General features: G+C 49.9%; 1 protein-coding gene across 6 annotated transcripts in view; it reads right to left on the bottom strand.

The window, feature by feature from the left end:
- KAZN (kazrin, periplakin interacting protein) overlaps nucleotides 1-27,753 on the bottom strand; it is a 1,366,410-nt gene that overhangs the window by 114,853 nt on the left and 1,223,804 nt on the right. For all 6 annotated transcript variants that reach the window (XM_025287229.3, XM_044942850.1, XM_025287231.2 and 3 more), the window contains one exon: nucleotides 20,334-20,525. In XM_025287229.3, the coding sequence (XP_025143014.2) occupies nucleotides 20,334-20,525 (192 nt within the window). The remainder of the gene's footprint in view (nucleotides 1-20,333; nucleotides 20,526-27,753) is intronic.

Genomic DNA, 27,753 nt, shown 5'->3' with positions numbered 1-27,753 from the left:
TTTTTTAGAGTGGCAAGAGGTTCTAGTCACACTCTGTTACTTTCTACTGCCTCACACCTGGAATCCTCCGTGTGTCCAAGGGGCCCTGGCTCCTTCTCATGGGGGACAGCATTGAGAAACAGAGCTGCAGGCACTCGGCGTATACACTGCTACTGGGGGTCACAAAGCTTCCTTGTCCCTCCCGTGATTACAAACACATACGTCATCAAATATGCATACTGGGGACTTCACTTGTGGTCCAGTACTTAAGAATCTGCCTGCTAATGCAGGGGACACAGGTTCAGTTCCTGGTCTGCGAAGATCCCACATGCCGTGGAGAACTAAGCCTGTCACAACAACTGCTGAGCCCACGTGCCCAGAGCCTGTGCGCTGCAGGAGAAGCCGCTGCAGTGGGAAGCCTCAGCACAACTAGAAAGGAGCCCCCAGTCACGGCAACTAGAGAAAACCCGCGTGCGGCAACAAAGGCCCAGCGCAAACAGAGGAAAAAAAAAAGCATACTGATGTCCCAAATCCAATCCCACACATTCCTCTTTTCCACATTCCCTTCTTCTACAGACAGAACCTGGTACCTGACAGAATGTATTTACTCATTAGCTCTATTCCATAACAACAAAATAATTCAAGGATTATCACACCAAAAGCACTGTCAACAAATGTATTAGGTAAACATCAAGATATGCTTCTTGTTTTTCCCTTACTTGAAGCCTCTGAATGTATTCTGCAGTGTGGACAAGAACTTGTTTCGTATCTGTGATGTTTTATTCTCAGGGTCAATCCCTCTGCTGAGTCAGAAGGTAGATGCAGATGAGACTTTGTGAGTTGTACCTGAATTTCCTTCTATGGGGGGTCACACCATCCAGTGTTTCCACCAACCATGGGTGAGGTGTGCCAAGAGCGTGCTTGTGTGATTTTTGCCCATCTGAGAGGTGAGCAGTGATATCTCTGGGTTGCTGTAATTTGCATTTTCTTAATCTAACTGCATCCTCTTTCAGCCCAGGGCCCAAGCCCAGGGCCCACCTGGAATGTGCTAAGCTGGGCATCCCAGGCAAGGTAAAGGTCGGGGTGGGGGTGGGGGGTACATAGTATCACCATGCCCACCCAGCCCCGTGTGAACAGTGCAGTCAAATGGGGCCCCAGATAAAACTCTGGCACCTGGGGAGGGGAAGGAGTTCTCTGGGTGTCTAGAGAAACCTCAGACACACACCCTGCGCATTTCTGGAGTAAAGAAAAGGCTCCCTGCTGCCTTGAACAGGCCCAAGGAACATTCTGGCCTTCTGCTCTGATGATCATGGGCAAGCTGCAAGACTCCTGCCAGGGGGCCAGGTGCTCCCTCAACGGAGCTCAGAGTAGGAGCTGAGGGTGTCAGCTGGAGGGTGCCCTGCGGGCTGTCATTACTCGGTGGGACTTCTTTCTGAGCCTGCATCTGTGCTTTCTGTGCTAGTCTCCTGGGCCAGGGGAAGATGTCTTTAGGAACTGAGGTGGTGGGAAGATGCGGCACTGTGCCTCCAGCCTCCCTGCTAGGACATGGGGACCATCTCTGGACAGCCCCGTGCCAGGTGCCCCTTCAAGGTTTTGGGGTGCTGAAAACAGCAGGGGACAAGCTGAGAGGCCTCATCCTTCCCAAGCCCAAGTCTGCCCGCCTCCATCCAAACCCACATGTTTAAGGGCTCAGGGAAACTTCAGGTGTCAACAGACAGATGGTACAATGGTGAGGAGTGTAGGATCTAGAGGCAGAATGAATGGGCTGGGGTGTCGATCCTGGCTGCGCCAACCATCTGAGTGCCCCATGCAAATTCCTTTCATCTAGAACCTCAGTGACCTCCTCTGTGAAGTTGGGGTGGTAACAGAACCCCTTCTCACGGGCTGGCTGTGAGGATAAAATGGGACATGTATCAGAGAGCCTGGCATACAGCAGGCATTCAATAAATGCTAACTCCCTCCAGGGGACAGCCCCTTCCGGGCTTCTGCTGGCTGCCCAGGATAAGTCCCTTCTAACAGGCGCTTCACTTCTCATTTCCTCCAAGTGAGAAAGGTACCCTGGATGGGTCACCATTCCCGGGGCATCATGGTTTGAGCAAGCTTGGGGTGTGGTACAAAACTCACTTAAAAAGGCACTGCTGTACCTTTCCATCCTAAAATTCTTAGGATGAAACTGCTGTTTATGCCAAACACAGCCAGCCAAGACGGCCATGACCCCCTCCCAGGACCACCATAGACAGTTGCACAGCTGGTGGTCTGCCGCAAAGTGCCTGGTAGCTGAGCTGAGTGGGACATAAAATCCAGCTGGTGTTCCGCTTGTCAAACTGTGCAGCGTAGTGCAGGGTCACAGCTACCTGGAGCACAGGCGCGTCTCTGCCCCCCTGCCAAACCCTGCAACAGGACTGCAACCCCTTAGGAATGTGGCCACACCAGGTGCTGCCTGCCAGCGACAGGCGACAGGTCAGCAGGGCTGTGCTCAAGGTGGGGCACGGGGACACACCCTTTCCTCATCTGTCTACATGCCTTTTTCTCCCATCCAAGTACTAATCAGGCCTGACCCTGCTTAGCTCCCGAGATCAGATGAGATCGGGTGCGTTCAGGGTGGTATGGCTGTAGACTACATGCCTTTTTCTAATTTGCACTAAGGCTATTAAATTAGGCTAGCAGGAGTCACATTAATTTAAAAAATACTCATTTACAATCCACAGACTGGTGACTGGCCTATCCTTCTTGAGGTAAGATCTTTATGTGCAAACTGCTCTACTGGGTTCAAGATTCCATTAAAAAGTTTAGAAATCTGTTTTAGGACCAGAGACAGTAAAAAGTGAAGAAGCTCAGTGAGCATTCAGGGTTGGGAGTTAAGATACAGGTCTAGGCCGCAGCTTCTAGCTTCTAGCTGGGGCACATCATTTACCCACACAGAGCCTGGCCAACAGCTCCGGTCACTTCCCCTCACTCCCTGCTCCACGGGGGAGGCTGCTCTGACCCCTCTGGGAACCTGAGCCCCCAGGAACACCTTGCTCCACTGAGAGACACCAGGTCCATGTGGGTGGGTAACAGCAGTTGTCTGGAAGCCCCAACTTTTCAAGGCCTCACGTGCTCCTGCTGAGGTTTACGAGGAAAGCCACACAGGCTGGAGACAGGAGTCTCCTCCTGTCACTCCACCTCCCTCTCTGGCCTCCCTCATCCTTCCTTCTGGAGCCGCCACCCAAAAGCTTTCTTCCTCTGGTGTCAGCTGGGGATGCGCTCCGTGACTTCATAGCATCCGTCTCCACCTCTGCTCCCTCCTGCTCAACAGGGCATCGGAATGGTTTCTTAGGTGTCATACTATGCCACTCTGTCGTGGTAAACATCACGCCTTTTTCTGGTCCCTAAAGAATGGAAGGGTCTATCGTGCCCTTGTAAATCATGATGCTGGCTGCGCATGTGGCCTCAGAGTACATAGATGAAGCTGGGGTGAGGGAAAGATGTTCTCTGGGCCGTGGGGTCAGGGTGCAGGTGGAGGGATGTTGTTCCTCCTGTCCAGCAGGGCAGGGGGCCCCCTCAGCCACCTCCTGGTCACCTGTGTGTACAACGAACATCCTCCGTACACAGCTTTGCTTATGCTTTCTTCTGACCTGAAGTACCTATCTGACACCTGTCCACCTCCTCACATCCTGTCTGTGGTCAAGGGCTATAGATCCCATCTGTCTGAGACAGTCCCAGTTTGCTCTGATTGTTGGAGGACAACTTTTAAAAAAAAACTTTTAATTTTATATTGGAGTATAGTTGATAAACAATATGTGTGTTTCAGGTATAGAGCAAAGTGACTCAATTCTACATATACATGTATCAGATTATTTTCCCATTTAGGCTGTTACGTAATGCTGAGCTGAGTTCCCTGTGCTATCCAGTAGGTCCTTGTTGGTTATTCATTTTACATATAACAGTGCGTACACGTCCATCCCAAATTCCCTATCTATCCCTTACTATCAGGACAACTTTTAATAGACCCTCTTTCTCTTATAAAACTTACCTTGTTTGGAAAATAAAGTATACAATCACTCTGAACTCAGTAAAAGAAAAATAACAAAGGAAGAATAGCAGATATTTAATTATTAAATATTTACTGTCCCAACCTCTTTTTATGAATCACCTCATTTAATCCCTACAACCACTGAGTAGATGCTGTTATGATACCAATGCGGATATTCTACCTATGGGGAAGGAGACTTGAGCAACTTGTCCAAGTTCAAATGGAGGGGACAAGCCTGGTCCTGATTCTACTTCCCACATGCCCCTGGGCATGTCATGCGACCCCTCTGAGCTTATGTTTCTCACATGGAGAAAAGGAGAATAGCAGGGATCCTTGTAGGATGGTGGGATGCTGAGCTGGCCCCCGAGTGGTCCTGGGAAGCATGTGAGCCTACTGCCTCTGCGGAGGCTCTTCAGAGTCACATTTCTCTGGGAACTCCAGCCAGGAAACCGCCCAGGCACCCAGTCCCTCTCCCTCTGGGTACCACCCTAGCCCGCTCTACCCTTGAAGGAAGTGATTCTCCCCCAATCTGCAGTCACTTGACAACAAAAAAGGGGCGCACCTACCTACCTAGGCCATTGCCCAGACTGGGGAGGAAGCAGGGAATACAACGCACTCCACGGTCATCCTGGCAGAAGACAAAGGTCAGGGCTTGGATGGTCCCAACAGGTCATGAAACCAGAAAAGTCAGGCTGAGGAACACCGCCCATGACCAGGCCCTCCAGACCAGAGACACCCCGTGCGCACATTCACATGGGATGTGAGCCCTCCCCCTGCCCTTGGTCCATTTCCTGGGCACCTACTGGGTGCCAGCCCCGTGGGCTCAGCACACATCCCGTCTCTGCTCTGTCCTGCTTCCCCAGCCTTGCTCACTCCTGGGCAGCAGGAGTGGGACAATCACAGAGACATAAACACGTTTCAGACCCTGACTTCAAGGCACTCCCAGCCTTAAAGCGCTGAGTCAATAGCCACCTCCCCGAGAAGGGACCGCCCCGAAGGATCCATGTTGCTTTCCATCTTGTGCCTTCATCTCGGGCCACATGCTGCATCCGGTGCTGAGCACTGAGTGGGAGACAGCAGCGCCAGGATGAGCATCTAACCGGGCCCGTCTCCAGGGCAGCCAGGAGCCAAGACCGACTGAGACAAGCTCGCTCCAGCCTCTTCCTGGAGGGCTTGGCAGCTGTTAGGAACATTGACTGGTCACGGGCAGCATCCCTCAGCTTGGCTTTTCTGATTACGTGACCTGTTGGTACCATCTGAGCTCCGATCTTTGTCTCCTGCCAGGATGACCATGGAGGGCACTGTGTTCCCTGTTCCCTCCCCAGCCCGAGTGATGGCATGAGTGGAGACCAAGCAAGGGTGCACCCCTTTCTTGTCCTCAAGTGACTGCAGAATGGGAAGAATCACTTCCTTCACTTCATCCCCCGCCTTCTGCCTGAGCCCAGAGTTTGTTGTTTTTTTTTTTTTAAAGATTTCTTTTTAAGTCTTTATTGAATTTATTACAACATTACTTCTGTTTTATGTTTTGTTCTTTTTGGCTGTGAGGCATGTGGGATCTTAGCTCCCCAAACAGAAATCAAATCCCCACTCCTGCACTGGAAGGCGAAGTCATAACCACTGGGCTGTCCAGTAAGTGCCAGCCCAGGGGTTCTTGCTGAAGTCTTTTCTTTCCTTGGGTACCACTCTTCTGGCGAGGCCTGAATCAGAAAGATGCTTCTAGATCTTCATGGCCCAGAGCTCCTGCGTGAGCAAGTTTCTCTGGAGGTCAGGGGCTGCAAAGGTCAGAGGCTGAGGGCTACTGGTTGGCCCTGGAGTGTAGATCTTGGTCCTGGGCTGGGGTGAGAGCGGCAGGCTGGTGGCAGGCAGAGGCCCAGCTGGTGTGACGTGGGGACATGCCATACTGTCACCTCTATCACCACTCCTGCAGTCAGCAGGCAGCGTCAAGCTGCTGTCCTGGCTTTCTCAGAGGTTGGCTCGATCCCCCCGCCCCCCACACACAGATATTTCCCCTGCATTCTGAGTCTGCTGCTTGAGGTACATTACAACAGGGACTCATAAGAACACTTAGCCCAACCCTCTCACCTTCCAGATGAGGCCCACAGAGGCTGAGGGCAACCCTGCTGGAGAGCCCTGGACCCCGGACTGCCAGCACCGACAAGCACCACTGCCTCTAATTCACAGGCCCAGCCTGTCACCAAGAAGCACATCACAAATGACTCATTAAAAATCATAAAGACACGTAGTAGAGAAGGGACGTGCGGACATAGTGGGGGAAGAAGAGGGTGGGAGGAACTGAGAGAGCAGCACTGGCATGTATATACGACCATGAAATAGCCAGCAAGTGGGAGGCTGCTCTAAAGCACAGGGAGCTCAGCCCCGTGCCCTGTGATGACCTGGAGGGGTGGGGTGGGGTGGGGTGGGGTGGGGTGGGAGTGAGGGAGGCTCCAGAGGGAGGGGACGTATGTATACACCCAGCTGATTCACACTGTTGTACAGAAGGAACTAACACAACATTGTAAAGCAATTATCCTCCAATTAAAAACTGAAAAAAAAAAAAAGAATAAAGAGTCAGCATGCAGAAAGGGCTAAACAAACAAACAAACAAAACCCTGTTAATCATTTAAACAAGCAGCTGTGGGCTCCCCATGGGGCTGTGTAGGGCACTGGCTAAACCCCCGAGGTCCTAGAGTCAGGCACACGTTCCCTGCATTAAATTCCACCTTGCAGCAGCTTACTTCTCTGGCTCTCCATCTTCTCATCTGAAAAATGGGGAGACCTCTCTGAGATCATTCATGGGTTTTACAGCCTATGTGTTCCTAGCCCAGAGCACTATTGAATAAATACACAAAAATTGCATTCATTAGCTACACATTAAACATTAAGTGTTAATCTTTAAAATACTCTGAAGCCATTGGATTTTAATCTCCATCTTTTCCCTAGCATGGTACCTACTCCCTGAGCTGAATCAGAACACTCCTTTCTAAATTGCTGAGTGTTTCGTTTAGGGTTTCTCCAAAATGCCTCTCCTCCTTCTATGCCCCACGTCAGGCTCCGGGCACGAAGCCTGCCAGGTTGTCAGCAGCTTCTGTCACAGCCACTGGCCAGCCCATGTGGTTGGACCTATTTAAAGAGCTGGGCTGGGAGCCCAGGCCAGAGCACACGCAGCCTTGGACCTCACTGATCTCTGCCTGTTCGTGGAGCCCAAGAGCCTCAGGTGCTGAGGTTCTGACAGGACACAGCTCTGCCCACCTGGGGCTGAGTCCCCTCTGTGGCCAGCATGAAGGCTAAGCTGCAAGCTGCCTGAGTGGGGCCCGCAGGGCGATGAATGCCCTTCACTGCAAAATGCCCCCAACCCAGGATTCCTAAGCCACCAGACCCTCTTTTTAAAACACCTCTACAGATAATAAATAACATAGTAAACTGCACATGTGTAACACGGACTGTTTGATATAACCTGACATACATAAACATCCGTCAACCCAAAGTCTGCTCCTCCCCCTGGAAAGCCGCACTTCTGCCCCTCCTCCCATCTCCCAGGCAACCACTGATCTTTCCGCCTCTACAGATAAGGTTTCATTTTCTAGAGTTTCATATGAATGGAACCATACAGGATACACTTTTTTTCTTTCTGGACTCTGGCACTCAGCATAATGAGTTTGAGATGTACCACGTGACCGCACATCTCAATAGTTTGTTGCTTTATTGCGGAGTGGAATTCCACCGTAGGTTATGTTGGTTTGTTTATTCATTCCTCTGTTGACAGACGTTTGGGCTGCTTCCAGCGTTTGGCTATTACAAAGAAAGCTGCTAGGACCATTTGTGCACAAGTCTTTGTGTGGATATGTATTTCCTAGCTGAATAAAGACCTCGGAGTGGAAGGCCTGGGTTTCCTATCTCATCCCACTGCAAAAAATGTCCATGTCCTCCAGAGTACTGAGAAGCCTCTAACACTTATGATTTTGTTTTTCTATGTTCCTTGTTTGCTGTTGGCCTTCTCCTTCCCCTGTGTGGCAGATGGTATTTTTGCAAAGATGGACACAATAATACTTCCCATACATGCTTTTTATAGTGCGGAGTCTGGCTGGCCTTGTGGCTGGCCTGTCATCAACAGAATGTGGCGGATATGACACCAAGTGATGCCTGAGACCGACAAGCCTTATAGCCTGCTCCTTGATTTCCTGGAACCCTTTCTGTGGGATCCCTGAGCCTGCGTAGAAGGTTTGACTGCCTTGAGGAGGGGCCACAAATGGGTGCTTGGGTTGTCAGTCTCACCAAGGCCCCAGACATGTGAATGAAGCTGGCTTAGACTTTCCAGGGGAAAAGCCCACCACAGCAGGACCCCACCCACCCAACCCCATCCACCATGTGGAACTGGAAAATCCCCCAGCCAAAGAACTGCCCAGCTGCCAAGTTCCTGACACATAAAATCATAGGATGTAAGAAAAATGTGGGTTGTTTTGAACCAGTAGGATTTGGGGGCTGTTTGTTACACAGCAGATCCACGAAAAATGGACCTTTTGTTTTGCTCACAGATATACCCCAAAGGCCCAGAACAAAGCCTGGCAAATAGCAGAACCTCACTGTTTGCTGAATGAATAAATGAGTGGGGTTCTAGGTAAGATTTTATCAACACTGGAGAGATTTCTACTAATCAGAATTGAAAGCAGGACAGGATCTGTGTCAGGCAGGAGACTTCAGGCTCAAACGCTGAGACCTGCATGCTGTAAAACCCTCCAGGAACCTCAGTTTACCCAACTGTAAAGTCAGGCTAACTCCACCCACATTGTGGGCTGGATCTGAGGAGCAAGGGAAGGTGGGGTGTGGAGGGCTCGGCACAGGGGCAGCCCAGGAGGTCCCAGAGAAGGCCTGCTGTGTCTGACTGGACCTGTGCCACCTCTGTCCCCCCTTGCCTCACGTTTCACTGAAGGCCCCCACGGCCCTGCTCCCTCCTTTCCTGTCTGACCATCATCAGGGGCATCTCCCAGGGGACCCAACCAGGACTGAGGAGAATCACAGCTAAGGCCCCATCAAATTTGACCCCGTGTCCATGGCCACCTTGGGTTGGTGCCCACCACGGCCACCCCAGAAGGAGGGCCAGCTTTGAACACTCTTCCCCCACCTCTGCCCTGGCCTGGCTCAGGCCAAAGCTCTTCTCCCAGGACAGAGGCCAGTGTGACTCTCTCACTCTCTGCCACAGATTCAGGACCCTGTCCTGTCCATCACGGCAAGATGGGCTCACACAGTGATGGAGGCCACGGCTCCAAACAGGGTTGAACAGGGTCTCGGGCAATGTCTTCTAAGAGGCAGCTTTAGAGCCTGGCTTTTCTCACACTGAGCTCTGCTCTCCTCCTCTCAGCCGATCAGTCTCTGACCTTTCTGGGAAGGGAGTGGGGATTAACTAAAGCTGTGGCTCAAGGTCTGCAGCCCATGCTCACATCTTAAATATGGTGGCCGAGGCCACTGACATGTCCCGGGGCTGAAGTGTGTTCATTGAGCTGCGCAGGGAAAGGAGGCCGGGAAGAGAAGCTCTTGGCTTATGTGTCCCAGAGACCAGCCTTGACACCTCCACCCCCTGGGACAACCTCCGGAGCAAAGACTAGGAATGAATCCACAAATTCTGGTGCCTCAAAGGGCCCTGGAATGACACTCAAGGATACTGTGCTTCCAAACCCAGATCTGGCCCTCTGTCTTCTTTCTTCCCAATTTCACTCCCTTCCTCTCTTCTACTATGAACACCCCCTCTAAGACCTCAGAATCAAGAGAATCTGCTAAGAACAGAGATTGGGAAACCAGGGTCACTGGGGATCAAGTCTAACAGCCAGGAAACTAGAAAAATCCAAGCCTCTCTCACCCCCATTTTGAAGATGGGGAATCTGAGGCTAATAAACACTACTCATCTTCTAACAAGGGTTGTTGGGAGGGTCAGTGGGTTCATGCAGCAAAGCTAAGTCCAAGTGCTAAATAAATGTTAGCTGACAGAGAGTGAAGTAAGTCAGAAAGAAAAAAAAATCATATATTTACACATATATATGGAATCTAGAAAAACAGTATGTGCATGCTAAGTTGCTTCAGGCATGTTCAGCTCTTTTTGACCTCATGGACTGTAGCCTGCCAGGCTCCTCTGTCTATGGGATTCTCCAGGAAAGAATACCAAAGTGGGCTGCAATGCCTTCCTCTAGGTCAGGATCTTCCTGACCCAGGGATCGAACCTGCATGTCCTGTAGCTGCTGCACTGCAGGCAGATTCTTTCTCTGAGCCACCAGGGAAATGTTACAGATGATCTTATTTACAAACAGAAATAGAGACACAAATGTATGGACACCAAGCTGGGAAGAGGTGGGTGGGATGAACTGGAAGGTTGGGATTGACATATATACACTATTGATACTATGTATAAACAGGTAACTAATGAGAATCTGCTGTATAGCATAGGGAACTCTACTGGATGCTCTGTGGTGACCTAAGTGGGAAGGAAACTGAAATGAGAGGGGATATATGTATACACATAGCTGATTCACTTTGCTGTACAGTAGAAACCAACACAACATTGTAAAGCAACTGTACTCCAATAAAAAAAAAAATAATAAAAAAGCTAGCCGAGGTGATTATTGCTCAAAAGGGATTTATTATGTGTTCACACCTCAGTCATCCCAACTACGAAATGGGTGTATGAGGTATTTTTTCCTAAATAGGGAACAGCGGTTGGGCTCTGGTACTTGCTTCTTAAACAGATATGTGGAGGGTAAGTCCTGGAGGGTGTCTGAGTATTTTCAAACTAACCAGTCTTGCTGCTTTTCTCAGGATAAACGGAAGACTGCCACAATCAGAACATTAATACATAATGTAATCTACTGAGAATTCAACTCAAAGAATTGAAGGAGACCCCAGAAAGAGTAATTGCTTGGGGGGCCATGGGAGTAGACTCTGGTCTAGGGACGCAGAAACGGTGACAAAGGGTACGTGGGCAGAGGGACTGGACTGGCTGCCTTTCCAATTTATAGAGTCAAGGACCCAGGGGGAAATCCCCAGACAGGGCGAGGAGAAGAGGACACAGGTCACTCAGATGCAAAAACCTATAAAAAGCAAAGAAGCCCAAAGGGACAAGGTTGATGCCATGTGTCATCAGAACCCCAGATTCTAAGCAAATTCTGGATATGGTTCTAGTTAAAATGTTCTCTGTGAAAGACAATTATCACCTGATATCACTTATATGTGGAATCTAAAAAAATGATACAGATGAATTTATTTACAAAATAGAAACGGACTCACAGATATTAATAACAAACTTACAGTTACCAAAGGGGAAAGGTGCAGGGAGGGATAAATCTGGAGTTTGGCATTACCATATATACACTCATATATAAAACAGATAACCAGCAAGGACCTGCTGAATAGCACAGGGAATGCTCCTCAATGTTCTACAATTACCTAAATGGGAAACAAATCTGAAAAAGAATAGATACATGTATATGCGTACCTAAAGCACTTAGCTGTACACCTGAAATTAACACAACATTGTAAATCAACTTTAATATAAAATAAAAATTAAATTAAAAAATAAATAAAAAATGCTCTCTGTTGTGGATCCACAGTCATGGCCACCAACAAACTCCACTTTCTGGGAACCAGAGCCTCGAGAGCCTCTGCCCACATGATGCCGGGCATGGTCACGTGACTTGCTCTGGGCAACGAGATCTCAGCAAACAAGCAGCAGGAGGTGGCTTGAAAAGCACTCTTGCAACGCGCTATAGCATCTAAGGTGCTGATGATGGGCGAACTGGTCATACAGGGACTCTGCAACTTTTCTGGAAATCTCAAACTACTCCAAAGAAACATTTATTAAAAAAAACACATGCATCACAGAATGTGCTCTTTTTTGGGACTCTAGCTGCCATGTGAAGCAGCTAACCTGCCAGAGACACATAGCCTAGCCAGAGCTGCGACAGACAGAAAAGATTCTGGACACTTCTTTGACCTGACCCCAGATCAAATCTAGAGCCTAAGATCCTTTCAAGGGGGATCTGTTAACTGTTAAAAACAGTCAGTAGCATATTTGGAAGATATTCTGTCAGTAGAGTTAAAATTCTCTGGAAGCTTCTACCAAATTCTAAGATGTATCACCTAAGTGTCTTTGACATCAGGGCTGTGGGACAGAGGGGCTGGCTTTGAGGGGATGGGGGGCTGCAGCAGCCGCCAGGACATCAGGCTAGATGGCCCAAGAAAACAGTGGAAGCTTCTGTGTATGACTTACTTATCAAAGGGGAGCATATAAATTCAACCCAGGGCAACAGACTGCCCAGAAGATGAACAAATCCTTTGATGCAAGGAATGAGAAAAAGAATGGAGCGCGGATGTGGGAAGGGAAATAGGAAACATTAAGTTGCTTTTCAAACCCACACAGTGTTGGAGACAAGGATGTGTGTGTAAAAAAAGCAGGTGGGCAGAACCATCCCAGAGAGATGACACATTATTCTATTCAACCACCACTCAGGCCACCTACCGCCCCACTGTCTGCAGGCCTAGTTACTCTCACCAAGGCAGCCAAGACATGGCCACACCTGCTAGGAACAAAAAGGACACTGGTGTCCCCTGCTGCTCAAGGCCTAGGACGTTCTCTGCACCCCAGAACTCCTCAAAGCAGAGTATCTGTGGCACAGATTCTTACCTGCCAGCCTGTTTGGTCATTAAAAAACACACTATTCAGTGAATGTGCATTGAGTATGTTGTGGGTTTCTGGCGTGTCACTGGGTTCTGGGCAGGGCCTGGGTCTGATCCGCCTCCAAAGGGTCTGAGCCACAGGCACAGGTTCTGTTGTGGGGAAGCTTTCAGGAAACATTTGTTGAACCAGCAGATTAAATAATAAGGCCCAGTTCCTTCCAGGAGCTCAGTGTAGGACAGGTGACTCGTTGTGAGGCAGGGACAAGGCCCTGCCAGGGCTTACTCCTCACGCTGAAGAGAGGAAGCCTGGGCATCGTTTCTCCTTTGCCATGCTCACCAATCATTGGCTTTGTTCAGATAATAAGGCTACATCTGTGCTGGGAGCTGCGCCTGTAGGAGCCTGGCAAGTGGCAAACCTGACAGGAAACAGACACTCCCGCAGTGTGTGCTGAGTCCCAAGGGAGGTCAGTGTCTAGGGCTGTGAAGTACAGGGAGGAGCCCTTACTAGCCTCTTCCTCCTGTCGTAGTAAATTACTACAGGTTTAGTATCTTATAGTTCTAGACATCAGAAGTCTGAACTGGATCTTGGGAGGCTAACATCAAGGTGTGGGCAGGGCAACCTTCCTTCTGGAGGCTCTAGGAAAGAATCTGTTTCTGTCTTTTCGAGCTTCGAGAGGACATGCACATTCCTTGGCTCGTGGCCCCTGCCTCCATCTTCAACGCCAGCACTGATGGATTGAGTCCTCATGTAAAATCTCCAGTCTGTTCTCTGACTTGCTCTGAGTCTGACTCTTCTGCCTCCTCTTTCACTCTGAAGGACCCATGGGATTACACTGGGCCCACAGGATCATCCCTCCATCTTAAGGATGTCTGATTAACAACTTTAATTCTCATTTGCCATGTAAACCACCATATCCATATGCTCTAGAAAATTGGGAGGCAGACATCTTGGGGGTGAAGGGGTATGATCCTGCCAACCACAGGCCCTGGACCCATCAAGTGGAGATGATCCAGAAAGGTTCCTGGAGGAAGCAGAGCCTGAATTGGGAATTGGAGGAAGAATGACCCTCAGGAGGCTGGGCGAGAAGAAAGGGCAAATGCAAAGACCCAGAGAAGGGAGAGGATCCACAGGCATGTTGGGGAACTACACATATGTAACACGTGTGTCCACATGCCAGAAGGAGAGAGATGAGGCTGCAAGGCAAGGAGAGGGTGGGAAAGGGCAACAGGACCATCTTAACACCTCATTCCTCATACTTGCCTCCTGCTCAAAACCTCCATGTCCCTGAACCCCAGGGTCCAACCCTTGGGGTTCACCGTGATCATCCCGTACCCCCCTCCACCTTCCCACTCCCGTACACAGGCTGGCCTCCTTACCATGCTATATCCCCTACAGTAATACCTTCTCTGTCCCTGCTGAAGTCTGAACCTGACGCGAACCAGGTACTGCTGTGTAATCTTGGCACATTCAGAGCCCACCTCATACTCATGTGAAAATTAAATGAGCTAAAGTGTGTGGCATTCTGAGCTAAAAGTGCTCAAAAATGCTGGCTGTCGCCACCACTACCGCCACCAACATTTCAGGGGGTCCAAGAGGAAGACTATTTCATAACAGTACTTAGATAGTATTTGCCTCTCTTACTGTGTAAATATTTGTAATGTTGGTAAAAAAAAGCTGTGCTGGGTAAAATGTTGACATCCTTGCAGAAATCATGACAGTGGCGTCAAACTGCGTAAGTAGTAACCATGTTCTTTAGATGGAAAAAAGGGAGGGGCAGTTTTACTTAAGAATATCCTTGAGGAAGAGGTAAAAATCATTAATTCCATTCAAACTTGATCCCCAAGTACATATTTTTTAAATAAAATGGGAAGTACACTTAAAACTCTTTTGTTGCATATCAAAGTACAATGTCCGTCTCAAGGAAAATCATTTGTGAAACTGAGTTGCTAGCTAGTCACTTTTTGTAGGACATCATTTGTAATTGAAAGAATGAGTGCTGCTGCTGCTGCTACGTCGCTTCAGTCGTGTCCGACTCTGTGCGACCCCATAGATGGCAGCCCACCAGGTTCCCCCGTCCCTGGGATTCTCCAGGCAAGAACACTGGAGTGGGTTGCCATTTCCTTCTCCAATGCATGAAAGTGAAAAGTGAAAGTGAAGTTGCTCAGTCGTGTCTGACTCTTAGCGACCCCATGGACTGCAGCCTTCCAGGCTCCTCCGCCCGTGGGATTTTCCAGGCAAGAGTACTGGAGTGGGGAAAGAATGACGAACATACACTATAGTATCTGGCAAACTACTGAACTAATAAGTTACCAAATAAGTAAGCCTATTACTTCTAGGAAAACAAGTGACAGTATTTGTTGCCAGTTATAAAACTTGAAATTTTGAGTGGAAATCAGAATTTGGGCAAACTTGATCTGCCACGAGGACTTCACCAGCTCCTCATGACTTTTCTAAAGAGATTGGTGGTGATGTTAACAGATGTGACTTTTTGATGTTGGACAATGAAATATATCAACCTTTGGAGGATTCAAATCACTCAGGGAACCATTATTTTCTGAGTGATCAATGTTAGATTCCAAAAAATCATGTTGGGTACAATCTCCGTGTGTGTGTGTGTGTTAGTTGCTCAGTTGTATCTGACTCTTTGTGACCCCATGGACTGTAGCCCACTAGGCTCCTCTGGCCGTGGAATTCTCCAGGCAAGAATACTGGAGTGGTTGCCATTTCCTTCTCTAGGGATCTTCCTGACCCAGGGATTGAACCCAGGTCTTCTGCACTGCAGGCAGATTCTTTACCACTGATCCACAATCTCCATTCAAAATGCCAATCTGACCAATGGTTTTGTCCATCCAGAGCACAAAACCTTCACTGGATATGGATTTAGATTCCACACTCAGCACACCTCCAAGCAACTATCATTTGGTGAGTTCTAGTATAGCATCAAGAGAAATATCCACAGTTATCTAATAAGACAATTAATTTACTCCTCCCTCTTCCAGATACATATCTGTGTGATGCTAGATTTTCAATCAAAACAAGAAACCACAGTAGCTTGACTGAGGAGTAACTATGAAAACTCAGCAGTCTTCTATGAAGTCAGACATTAAACAGTTTTTGAAAACTGTGAACCAATGCTGCTCTTCACCCTCAGTCTTTTTATTTAGGAAAAAATAGTCATTTTTCACTTAAAAACTATGTTAACACGTAATAAGTTTAGTATTGTTATTTTAAAATCAATTAATGATAATATAGACATGTTTTGCTTTTAATTTCTAAGATAGCAAACACTGATAGATCTACACCATATAAACAAAAGCTCTTTGGGGTCATCAATTTTATGCATGTAAAGTGGTCCAGAGACCAGAAGGTTTGATAAATGCTGTCCTAAGAAAACAGATTTACACAGATCTGTATAGTGCAGTGCTACATAACAGCAAGAATGAAAAGGAAAAAAAAGCGGAAACAACTTAAATATCCAATAACAGACAAGTGGCTAAATAAATTACAGGGCTTCCATTTGGCAGAACATTATGGAGTCACTAAAAATTATGTTTTCAAGGAGTATTTATCCTTGTGGGAAAACGCTCAACACACTCGACATGCCGTTAAGTGATTAAAAGAGGGAAGAAGGAAATTTTCATGATCATTGTTTCTGTAATGCCTTGAATCTAGAAAGAAATCAATGAAACTGAGGGGGAGGTCAAGACACCCTAAAGGAGTCCCCCAGGCAACAGGCTCACCACGTGTGTGGGGCTGGGGTCACGCAGGGACTCTGGGGTAAGTTTACAAACTCGATGACACCGCTCCTTATTAAACAATCATTCAGAGCTTCTGCCTTTGAACTCAGGGTGAGACCAAAGTCCTAAACCAAACATTCCCAGACTCATCCCGGCAGAACCTTCTAAACAAAGGAACCTTCTAAACCCCAATTCTCCCAGACTTGATTCTTTTTGTTGGATTCTTTGATGTTGGAATCATGGCCTGATGTCTTGGGTGTTTGCTTGGGTTCCTAATCTTCTCACGTACTGAAAAATGCCAGTTTGGGGACTTCCCTGGTGGTCCAGCGGCTAAGATTCTGAGCTCCCAGTGCAGCAAGAAGCCTGGGTTCAATCCCTGATCTTGAAACTAAAGATTCAGCATGTCTCAACGAAGACTGAAGATCCTGTGTGCTGCAACTAAGACCCAGTGCAACCAAATAAATAGAGAAATATTAAAAAAAAAAAAAAAATTCTAGTTTCAACCAACCCAAGCTACCAGAGTGAGGGTGGCCAGGTGGGGACCACCAGAGTGGAAGTCTTTGGGGGTTCTGCATTTTCCCACCGTAGGGACACTGGTTGTTAACAAGTGTTGTCCAACATCTGCAGCTTTCTTGGCTGGTGCATTTATTCTCATCTTTCTCATTAAGGGCATATAAATTCCTTTTCATGCCCCAGTCTCCTTCTGCCCACATCTGTCTGCAATTTACTCACCACATGCTGTGGCCAGGGAGGAAGCATCTTTGTGACTTTGTGGAATGCCAGGCAGGATGCTTGAGGCGCTGAAGGTGTTCACCTCACTGCTTTTCAGGAACACTTGCTACCATGAACGTAGATGGGCTCGGGGGTCTAGGGTCTGGGCCACCCTGAATGGGAATCAGGTGACCAGCATCTCCAAAGAGATCCAAGGAGGTCTGCCAAGCCCGCTCTCATCTGATCATCACTAAATATTTGTACTAATGGTTCTTGGCACTGGGCCAAGTGCTTCATCTCTGTAATCCTCCCGAGAATTCTGTGAAGTAGCTACCAGTTATGACTGCTCCCAATTATAAGAAAAACAGGTATTATTACCTTCTACAAGAGAATTATGGTTCAGAGAGGTTAAGCAATCTGCCCTAGGTCACACAGCTAGTAAGCGACAGAGCTGGGATTCAAGCCCAGATCTGACTCCAGAATCTGCTGTCCCCATTACTGAGCTAGGGTGGCCTCCAGTCTCTCCTGTCCAGGCTGACTTCATCCCTAGTGACCTCATCCAGAGGGAAGAAAAGGGATTTAGCACAGTGGATAAAGTTTTGGACTCTGCTGATAATTAGCTTGTCACTTTGGCCAAGTTACTTAATCTCCCTGAACTTCATTCAGCTGTGTCCATCTGTGAAAGGGGTTAATACCTCCCAGCAGGACTGGGGTGAATGGTAGACCAAGTGCGTAGAACAGTACTGGAACACGGTCGAAAAAAAAGAAAGTGAAGTCGCTCAGTCATGTTTGACTCTTTGTGACCCCATGGACTGTAGCCTACCAGACTCCATCCATGGGATTTCCCAAGGCAAGAGTACTGGAGTGGGTAGCCACTCCTTTCTCAAGGGGATCTTTCTGACCCAGGGTTCAAACCTGGGTCTCCCACACTGCAGGCAGACTCTTTACTGTCTGAGCCACCAGGGAAGCCCGCTGGAACACATAGTAGGTGTTCAATAAAGCTTTCTTTGAATGAATACTGGCAAATCCTTCTTGATGAGATTATTGTTCCTACAAAGGAGCTGCCCCATCAAGGGGATCTCTGGGTCCCTGAACAAGGCCCTGAAGACCTTTGGGGATGGATAAGAAATCATACAGCCCAGAAATGGGAAGAAATGCCTACAATGCTCTGTGCCCTGTGGGCTACACAGAGAAGGATGCATATCATGGTAACAGCCTTCACAGACATGACCGCATGTAACTCACTGTTACTGTCCCATCATTCAGATCAGAAAGCTGAGGTCTAGAGAGTGTAGGCCGTCTGTCCTAGGAGCTGGGGAGTGGAGGGTAAATGAGCCTGCCTGCCCATTCCCCTGGGCCCTGGAACAGCAGACAGAGGGATTCCTCCTTCTCACAGGTCCAGAAGGCAGAATAAGGGTGAGAGCTCTTTCCTTGGCCCAGGACACAGAAGGCAGGTGTCTCTGTCCTGCAATGAACAGCGGCTGAGGAGGCTGAGAGTGTCTGGCTGCTTTCCCAACTCTCTGCAGGATCGCAAAGCCTGGCAAGACCAAAGGACACCAGTTCATATGTCCCACGCCCAGGAACACGTGCCCTGTATGGGAGACTCCTGAGACTTTGGGTTTTCCTTCCTGAGAAAGGTAGGGATGTTCCAGGGCCTCCGGGAAGCTGGGAGTGGAGGGGGTTCATACAGATCTTCCTGGACTGCAAGAGGCTTGTGTAGAGAAAGTGTGCATGCCTGGCACAGGGACTTCTGATCATGCAGCGTCAGCTGGACCATGACATAGACCACCTGCCCACCATGGCCTGAACAGACCACCCTGAGCACTGTCCAAGTGGGCCCACCAGAAGAATAACGTGTATGGCTGAGAAGGATACAGAAAGGGGCTGGAACACCTGGATGAGGGCTCAATGGTTTCCTGAGCTTCCTGGGTGGTGGGGTGTTGGACAGACAGTTGCCTTAACCAGTGTTCTGCTGCTCACTTCACACCTCCAGTCAGAGAAACCCAGGAGGATAGAGTCAACTAACCATCTAGCAAAATCCCTTCTCCTTCTCCACCCCCAACTCCTACCCCTCCAGAGCCTTGTAGCTGGGACACAGACCCCGAGCACTCCCTGCAGCCAAACGATCACACTCCTGCCAAAGACACTCTCTGACCTTGCACTTCAGCTCTTTCCCTGGATCCATCACAGGTCAAGGGGAGCAGAGATGCCCACCAGCCTGAAACACCCTTGGGATAGTTACAGAAGAAAGGGAGAAACAGATTCTTTAAGCCACCCTGTTCTGGGGTCTTTGCTACAGCAGCCCGAAATCAATGTAAGGAATAAACCTGCTTTGGCTTCAGAAACAAAGTCTTCAGAGAGTATTTATCGGTTATAGCCAGCGGTAAGTGGGAAGGAGCTTGCCAAGCTTTATTGCCTCTTCCCTCCCCAGGAGAATCAAAGATACTAAGACAGGCTCAAGAGATCAAGGTAGACCTCCCCAAATATTTTCTTCCCCAATGTTTCCTGTTGCAGGACTATTCGGAGAAGCCTTCCAATCTTTCTCAAATAACCTTTTGAGACACAGTGTGGGCAGGTGGCTCCCAGGAGAGAGAGGTATGTCAGCCCCCAGTATCCCAGGCCAGCACTAAGGAAAGCAGGTGACAAGTGGGCCCACTGACCTCCTGTCTCCTCAAGTGGTTTCTCTCCCAGCTGCTCCCCCACCCCCACCCAGGGCTGGGTGCTGCATTTCTTAGAGGGGAGCTCCTTCAGACCAAGTAAAAGCAAGAAGAGGCCAAGCCCTCCCCTGCGGAGCCCACCATGGTGAGCATGAGTGAAGTGGCGGATGGACATGTCCTCCAGCACAGACCCCCGCACATCCACACTGTCCTGCAGGGGAGGCACCGCAGAACCCGGAGGGTTCTGGGAAAGAGGAGACCCAACTGCTGGGCAGCACCCTGGGTCAGCAAAGATAACTAACCACCTGCCAACCACACCTCAGAGGGAGGCGCCCCATGACCGGCCGTGATGGCGAACCTGAGGTGGTCACACCGCAGGACGGAAAGACACCTGTACCCGACCCAGCATGACACAGGATTCCACCCAAGAAGGAAGGGGCAGCCGGTGCCAGGAGACTCCTGGGTCCACGCCACTCCCCCTGCAGACGCAGGACTCTGGCTCGCGGTGCCTCCTGTGGCCCCGGCTGAGCCCCAGGTGAGGGAGAGGAGGGAGCTGTCCCCGACTTGTCACTCACCCTGCAAGGCTTCTTTGGCTCTGGCTAGCTCTTGCTCCTTCTGGGCCAGCTGGACCCTGAGCTCGGTGGCCGAGAGGACCTCAGAGGACTTGCCACCCTGCGACTCCTCCAGGTCCTTCATCAACATCTCCTTCATCTGCCGGAGAAGGTGGACTTCCTCCTGGAGCCGGGACACTTCCTCCCGCAGGAGCGCTAGGGGAGAAGGGCATGTAGTTAGAGCAAGGGACAGGGGAGGCTGGCTGTGCTCGTTCACTTTTCTGGGGACAGTTTGAAGGTGCTTTGTTTTTCCTGTTGCTCTGTGCTCAGCACCTTTCCTACCGTGTGCAGGAAGAAAACCCCAAAACAAACTTCTTGCAAAGAGCCTCTGCCCCAGTCCTGGGCCCCACCCACAGTCTGCAGAGCACACCAAGTGGGATCCCCACCCCTGCATCCCTCCACACTGTCTAGGGCTCCACGGTGGCTGCAGCTAGAGCGTCCACTCCAATGGCCGGGGTCTCCCTCCCTGCAGAGGGCGGGAGCGTTACAGTCACACCCAGCTACACTTTACATGCTTTACCTCATTTACCAAAACCTTTCGAGGCAGGAGATCTCACCTCATTTCACAGGTTAGGAAGTCGAGGTGCAGAGAGACTAAGAAGCTCCGTGAGTTCATAAACTGAGTAGGTAATGGAGGTGGGGTCTGAACCCAGACCTGGTTGACTCCAGGCACAGTCGGCACAACAGTAACTCAGGACGGGGCAGACCCAGGCAAGAGGCTCACCTCACTTAGAGACTGATTAAAGGAGGTTTTGAGAAGCTCATGGAAGCAGGCCCAGAACGGCTGGCCTCGGAAGCATCACTAAGCTCACACCCTCTTGCAGGTTGGTACCTCTCTCTGCCACAGGCCAAGCTCTTTCCATCCTTGGGGGGCGGGCACAGTCCTTGCCTGTGAGGGTCAGAGGGCACAGCTACAGCACAGCTCTTGAGGCCCCAGGGTCTCTGGTCTGGCTCCCTTGCTGACCATGAGTGTGGTCACAAGCAAGTCCCTCCCACTCTGAGCCTCAGCTGCCCCTTCTGTAAAACGGGTCTAAGCCTCATGGGGTGGTGAGGCTCCCTCCTCTCATGGGCCCTGTTCCAGGAGACGGGCTCTGTGTATACAGCAAGTGCTCAGTGCCAGTGAAGCAGGGCTGTTTTCCCAGGCTCCTGACCCTGGGGGGAGCCCAGGGTCCTCCCAGGTGCGCACTGTTCTCTAAGGTCCCACAGTCTGCACTCCTCGGGGATCCTGGACCCAAAGGGAGAGTCAAGCCTGTGAGGGCAGGCTGGGGGTCAGCCGAGCTGAGGCCTCAGGGACTTGGGGTCCCTCTGCCCCCAGAAGCCTGGGGAAAGGTGGCACCAAGTCCATCCCCTGTTCCTGGTCCACCTCAACTACCTCCTCTGAGGCCACCTGGGTCCAGCTGCCACCCACGTGAGCAGAGGCCTCCCTGGCCACCCAGCTCCTCCTCAGCCCCCAGCCAATCTCCAGCCTGATCCACAGAGCGCAGCACCTCATTCCTGAGCTCTAAACCTTCCCTCCCTGGCTGCCCATCAGCTGCCTCGTCACCCCATCGGAGGCCTTCCTCAGGCTACCTGGGGGAGACTTTCAGTTCTGAAGGTGCTAGATTCGTCCTGCCTCTGGGCTGCCAGAAGGGTTTCCTTCCTTCTTCACAGGTTCCTCCCTGTCGGGCAGTCTCAGCCCCACAGTTACATCAACAGCCCTAAAACGGCCCCACCCACGGTCCAATTCTGACAGCACTTTGGACGACACACCCCAAACCCCTCACTAATGTGGGAGGCCTGCATTCACTGAGGGGCCTCAAGTGTCCTGAACACTGTATAACGACACACGACAATCAGACAATCCCCCCCACCCATCCATCCACCTAGCAAGAGTTCATGGGCACCTACTCCAAGCCAGTTGCTCCTGCAGGCCCTGGAGACCCCTGGGTGAATGTCACAGACAGGTCCTACCCTCAGGCTGGTGCTCCTAGGCCCCAGATGGGCTAAAGGAACCCAAACCTGCATCCCAGGGAGGCAGGCTATCTGCGGAGGAGTTCCTGATTGCTCTGACACGAACAGACTCAAGTGCAGGCTGGGAAATGGCCAAGTCTCTTAGAAAACCTACAAAGTAGGAAGTTTGCACTGGGGGGTTCCTCCCCTGCTCTTATTCTAGGCAAACGTTTGCAAGCTGTCTATACTGCAGTACTGCCTGGTGTCCAAAAAGAAGGGAACACCCTCAGCCTCAAAAAGTCTCCAGCGAGTAGAAGCAGCAACACAAGTAACTATTACACAAAGCAATGGCAGTACCTGCTTGGGGCACAGAATATTTGAAATAGGTCTTGGAAGACTGGGGAGGAGGGCAGTGAGCAGAGGGAACAGCCTGAGAAGTGCTGGGAAGCCAGAGGTCCCTGGGTAACCAGTGAACAGTTACAGGTGAGGAACAGCAGGAGGAAAGGGTAGGCCAGGGTCAGATTATAAAAGATGTTAACCCCAACCACACTGTGCCCCAAGCCCTGGCTCGCCATCTCCAGCAGTACTCAAGACTCTAGAACTTTCATTCTCGCTTTCTGCCATAGACTGAATATTTGTGTTCAAAATTCGTATGTGAGAGACTTCCCTGATGGTCCAGTGGCTAAGACTCCATGCTCCTAATGCAGGTGGCCCAGGTTCTATCCCTGGTTGGGGAACTAGATCTCACATGCCAAAACTAAGAGTTAGTATGCCACCGCTAAGAGTTTGCAGGCGGCAAATAAAGATTGAAGATCTTGCATGCTGCATCAAAGACTCAGTGCAGCCAAAATAAAAAAAATCACATGTGAAACCTAATCCCCAGGTGATGACAGTCTGTGAAGACAACTGATCAGCTCACAAGGCTGGAGCCATCATAAATGGGATTAGTGACCTGTCCACCAGGAGAAGATGCAGCAAAAAAGACAGCTATGAATCACCAAGAGGGGCCTTACCAGACATGGAATTTATCAGTGCCTGGTCTTGGACTTCCAGCCTCCAGAACTGTGAGACAGACATTTCTGTGGCTTATAAGCCATCCGGTATTTTTGTTATAGCAACCCAAATAGGCCAAGACACTTTCCTTCATCAATTCTCCCCAGTCACAGCTGCCAGGGACTGTTCCCACTCAGCAGTCACCAAATGTCTATTTCACAGTAGGGTGTGAGTGACTGCTAAGTACCCCATTTATATTTACATTACCAGGCAAGTAGAAGCCAGAACTGTTTTTTATTTTATTTTAGGGCTTTCTCAAACTGCCCAGAGGAAGCCACTGAGGTTGTTTGCTATCTATGCAGACGGCAGAGGATTCCAAGAGACCTGGCTTCAAATCCAGGCCTGACCAGGGCCTTGTTGTGACCCTGAGCAAGCTCTGTGATTTCTCTGGCTCTCAGTTGCCATGTACACTGTGTGGGCACAATGTCACCCCTGTAGGGTTGCCAGATTGAGCAAAACAAAGTGAAGCAAAACGAACCAAAAAAGCCCAGATGCACAGTTAAATCTGAATTTTAGATAACAAATAATTTTTAATATAAGTGTGTCTTAAATATTACATAGGACATACTTATGCTGAAAATTGATTCGATGTTTATCTGAAATTCAAATGTAACTGGGCATGCTGTGTTTTATCCAGCAATCCTACTTCCGTCACAATGAAACGGGGCCATCATGAGAAAGGGCTGTACTGGATGATGGCCTGGGAGGAAGGAGGTGAAGGCACAGAGCAGCCTGGCACAGCCTTCTCTGCGCTCCCTCCACCGCTACTTGGATGAGGGCAAGATGGGGCTGCGTGTCCCTCTCCTGAGCTAACAGTGGCAAAGGTGGATTTTCTTTTTTCCTGTGCTCAGGTTGCTAATAGGTATACTGGACACCTAGGCCCCGCCCCTGGAGTCAGGTTCTGAACAAGCAGGAGGGCGGGAACCAGGTGTGGCTCTTGCAGGAGCCAAGTCTCCGGAGACCAGGCTGGAAAAACAACTCCACAGAAAGAGAGAGGCTTGTCCAAGCTTAGGAACTGCCCCTGCCCCCTCTAGACTAGATCTTGCACCACCTGGACCCTTCCAGGGGCAAAGAGGGGTGACAGGTCTGGGACTGCAATCACAGAGAACCTCACAAGACTGAAGCCCCTTTACCGGCTCTGGGACCATCTGCAGGCACTTCCCCTCCCTGGGGGCTTCCCAGGTGGTGCTAGCGGTAAAGAACCTGACTGCCGATGCAAGAGGTTCAGGTCTGATCCCTGGGCTGGGATGATGCCCTGGAGGACAGCGTGGCAACCCACTCCAGCATTCTTGCCTGGAGAATCCCATGGACAGAGGAGCTTGGTGGACTTCAGTCCATGGGGTAGCAAAGAGTCAGATACAACTGAAGGGACTTAGATGCATGCACGCCCCTCCCTGGGCCTCAGTGGCCTCAACCGTGAAACGGAATGATAGGAACGTGTGATATACTTAAACGTGCACATGATGAGAACTGTGTGTGCTCTCAACTCCCCTTCCCCTCTGCACAGAGGGGAGTGAACTCATCCCCCAGGAGCAATGAAGAAGTGAGAGTTGGAAGACTTGGGTTTCTGCCTCAGAAGGACAGCTATCTCGCTGTGTGACCTAGGGCAAGTCACTGTCCCTCTCTGGGCCTTCATAATGTTAGGTAGTTAGAATAGGAAACAGGAGTCCAAAATGGCAGTGGCTAAAAAACAAGGATGGGAAAAGCCCATGAAAATAGAACAAAGGAAGGTCAAAGGAAGGTCCGAGGAGCAGCGTGAGGACCTCAGGTAGAACAAACAGCACTCCTGGCTAGCCCAATTTGCATAGCACAGGCCTAGGGAGGAGGAAAAAACATAAAAAGAGGAGCCAAAGGGCCGGGGCTCTCTCTTCTCTTCGTCTTTGGGTCGGCATGCCCTCACGCCTCGAGGATGTATTTTCCTGCTATTTTCTAAATAAAACTGAGCTGTAACACGGAGCTGTAACACTGATCTAAGAGCTATAACATGGTTTGTTTAGAACAGAAAGCTATAACATGGTCTGTCTAAGAGCTGTGATGTGCTGAGGGCTTTATGTCTGTTGCTTCAAATTTTTGTTGAGACCAGACAGAACCGAGATTACACTCGCCTGACATCTAGCATCAGTGCCCTTAGAGGAATGCACTCTTCATGAATCTAGAGGAATGCTGCGCTCCTCCCCTTCGTAGGGCAGGGGTCCCTGCTCTGGCTCATGGCTGCTCTGCTCAATGAGACACATGTGGCTACTTACGTGTAAATTAGTCACAACCTACTCAGTTCCTTGGCTGTGCTCACCTCATGTGAAGAGCACAGAGTCGCCCCTTCAGGACACGGAGCTCCGGGGTCAGTGGTCATCCAGGGTCATGAAGCAGGGAAGGGAAGAAGTGGGGTTTGTGAGGCATCTGGCACAGAGCTGGCTGCAGACTCACGGACAGGAGGGAGCCTTGTGCCGAAAGCTGGGGAAGGAGCCACATTCCTGGAGAAACTGTTCAAGCCTTTGCGGAGGGACACAAACAGCAAAGACCGATTGTGTACCTTTCTGCCTGTCACTGGGAAACCACGCACCCTCAGATCATAGGGCAGTGGGCGAATGGTGGTGAAAGGTGTGTGTGTGTGTGTTAGTCGCTTAGTTGTGTCCAACTCTTCTTAACCCCATGGACTGTAGTCCACCAGACTCCTCTGTCCATGAGATTCTCCAGGCAAGAATACTGGAGTGGGTTGCCATGCCCTCCTCCAGGGATCTTCCCAACCCAGGGGTCAAACCTTGGTCTCCTGCATTGCAGGCATATTCTTTACTATCTAAGCTACCAGGGAAGCCTGGTGGTGAAAGGGCCTGATGCCCAAGAAGCCACAGACACAGCAATGTTCTTGGCCAAGGAAGCCGGAAGTAAGTGTTGCCTGGGAGATGGCTCTTCCCCTGCCGCCCTCCTCCGGGAAGCCGCCAGTCACCAATGGTGCTGCCTTCAGGGGTGGCCTTACCAGCAGGCAGGCCACACAGCAGAAGCCTCCAGGGCCTTCTTCTCAAGGGCAAGGGGGTGTGGCATACTTATCAGGTGGCAAAGGGAGCTGGGGAGACCCTGTGCCTCCCTAGCACATCTTTTGTTTGTGAGAGCAGTGAGTGTTCTGCATTTTAAAAATGCCATTTCTTGGCCTCCCTTGCAGCTAGAATTGTCTGTGTGACTCAGCCTGGCTGATAAGATACAGGAGATAGTCCCTGAGACTGCCCTTTAAGAAAAAAGGACTTTGCTCAATGGTAAAGAATCTGCCTGCAATGCAGGAGGCACAGTTTCCATCGCTGGGTTGGGAAGATTTCCCTGGAGAAAGAAATGGCAACCGACTCCAGTATTCTTGCCTGGAGAATCCCAAGGACCGAGGAGCCTGGTAGGCTACAGTCCATGGAGTCTCACAAGAGCCAGACTTGACTTAGTGACCAAACAACAACAAATGGGAAGGAAATCCAAAAAAGAGGGAACATATGTATATGTATAACTGATTCACTTTGCTATACAGTATAAACACAACATTGCAAAGCAACAATATGACAAAAAAATTTTTTTTTAATAAAAGAAAAAAAGGCTTTGTCTCCTTCCTGCCTTCTTGCTTGGAGAACAGATTTGTGGTCAGAACTGCAGCAGCCACATTGTAACAAGGAGGTAACATGCACAGAGGGCAAAAAAAGATGCTAAGGGAAGAGAGCCCGGGCCTGGCGAGCACAGCTCAGCCCTGCACCTGTGTGGAGACCTGCAGCAGCACCAGCTGGGCAGGGCCACCTGGCACTGGAGAGCCTTTGATTTCCCTGCTGATCTACCAGTTTCCCGGAGCCAACCGCCACTCCTGGCCCCAGGGAAGAGCCCCAAGTCCTTTCCTGGCTTAATTTTTGTGAGCTCATCAGGTTGGGACGAGAGAGGAACAAGAGAAAGGAAAAAAAGCTTATTTTCCTTGACTGTAGGGCACCATCCAAGAGTCCTCTGAGCTGTCTCCATTCAAGAGGTTTGTGAGTCTCTCCTTCCCAAGCCAGAGGTCCAAACAGCAATAATACTGTAATTACTGTGTGTCAATGACAATGACTTTACTAACATTTGTAGAGCACAAGGTATGTGCTCCAGGCTCTGTTTTAGGTATGTCACATGCCTAACAGATACTAGTGAATTCTCACAATAACCTCATGAAGTAGGATCACCTCATTCAACAGATGGGGAAGTTGAGGCACAGGATTTAGGTGACTTGACCAATGTCATTTGGAGTAAAAGGCAGAGTCAGGGGTAGAAGCCAGTGGTCTAGCTCTAGCACCTGCCCACACTATACTGTCTTGCAGGAGGAGAGGGCAACAGGGTCCGTGGGTGACACAGAGGGAACCCAACACTGCTGTGTGCTCACCCTGGTAGATGGCAGGCAAGGCAGGGTTGC

The sequence above is a fragment of the Bubalus bubalis genome, chromosome 5 (genome assembly GCF_019923935.1).
Source record: "Bubalus bubalis isolate 160015118507 breed Murrah chromosome 5, NDDB_SH_1, whole genome shotgun sequence".
NCBI lineage: Eukaryota > Metazoa > Chordata > Mammalia > Artiodactyla > Bovidae > Bubalus > Bubalus bubalis.
Note: the sequence above shows the minus strand (reverse complement) of the source record. Positions and strands in the feature narration are given on the sequence as shown.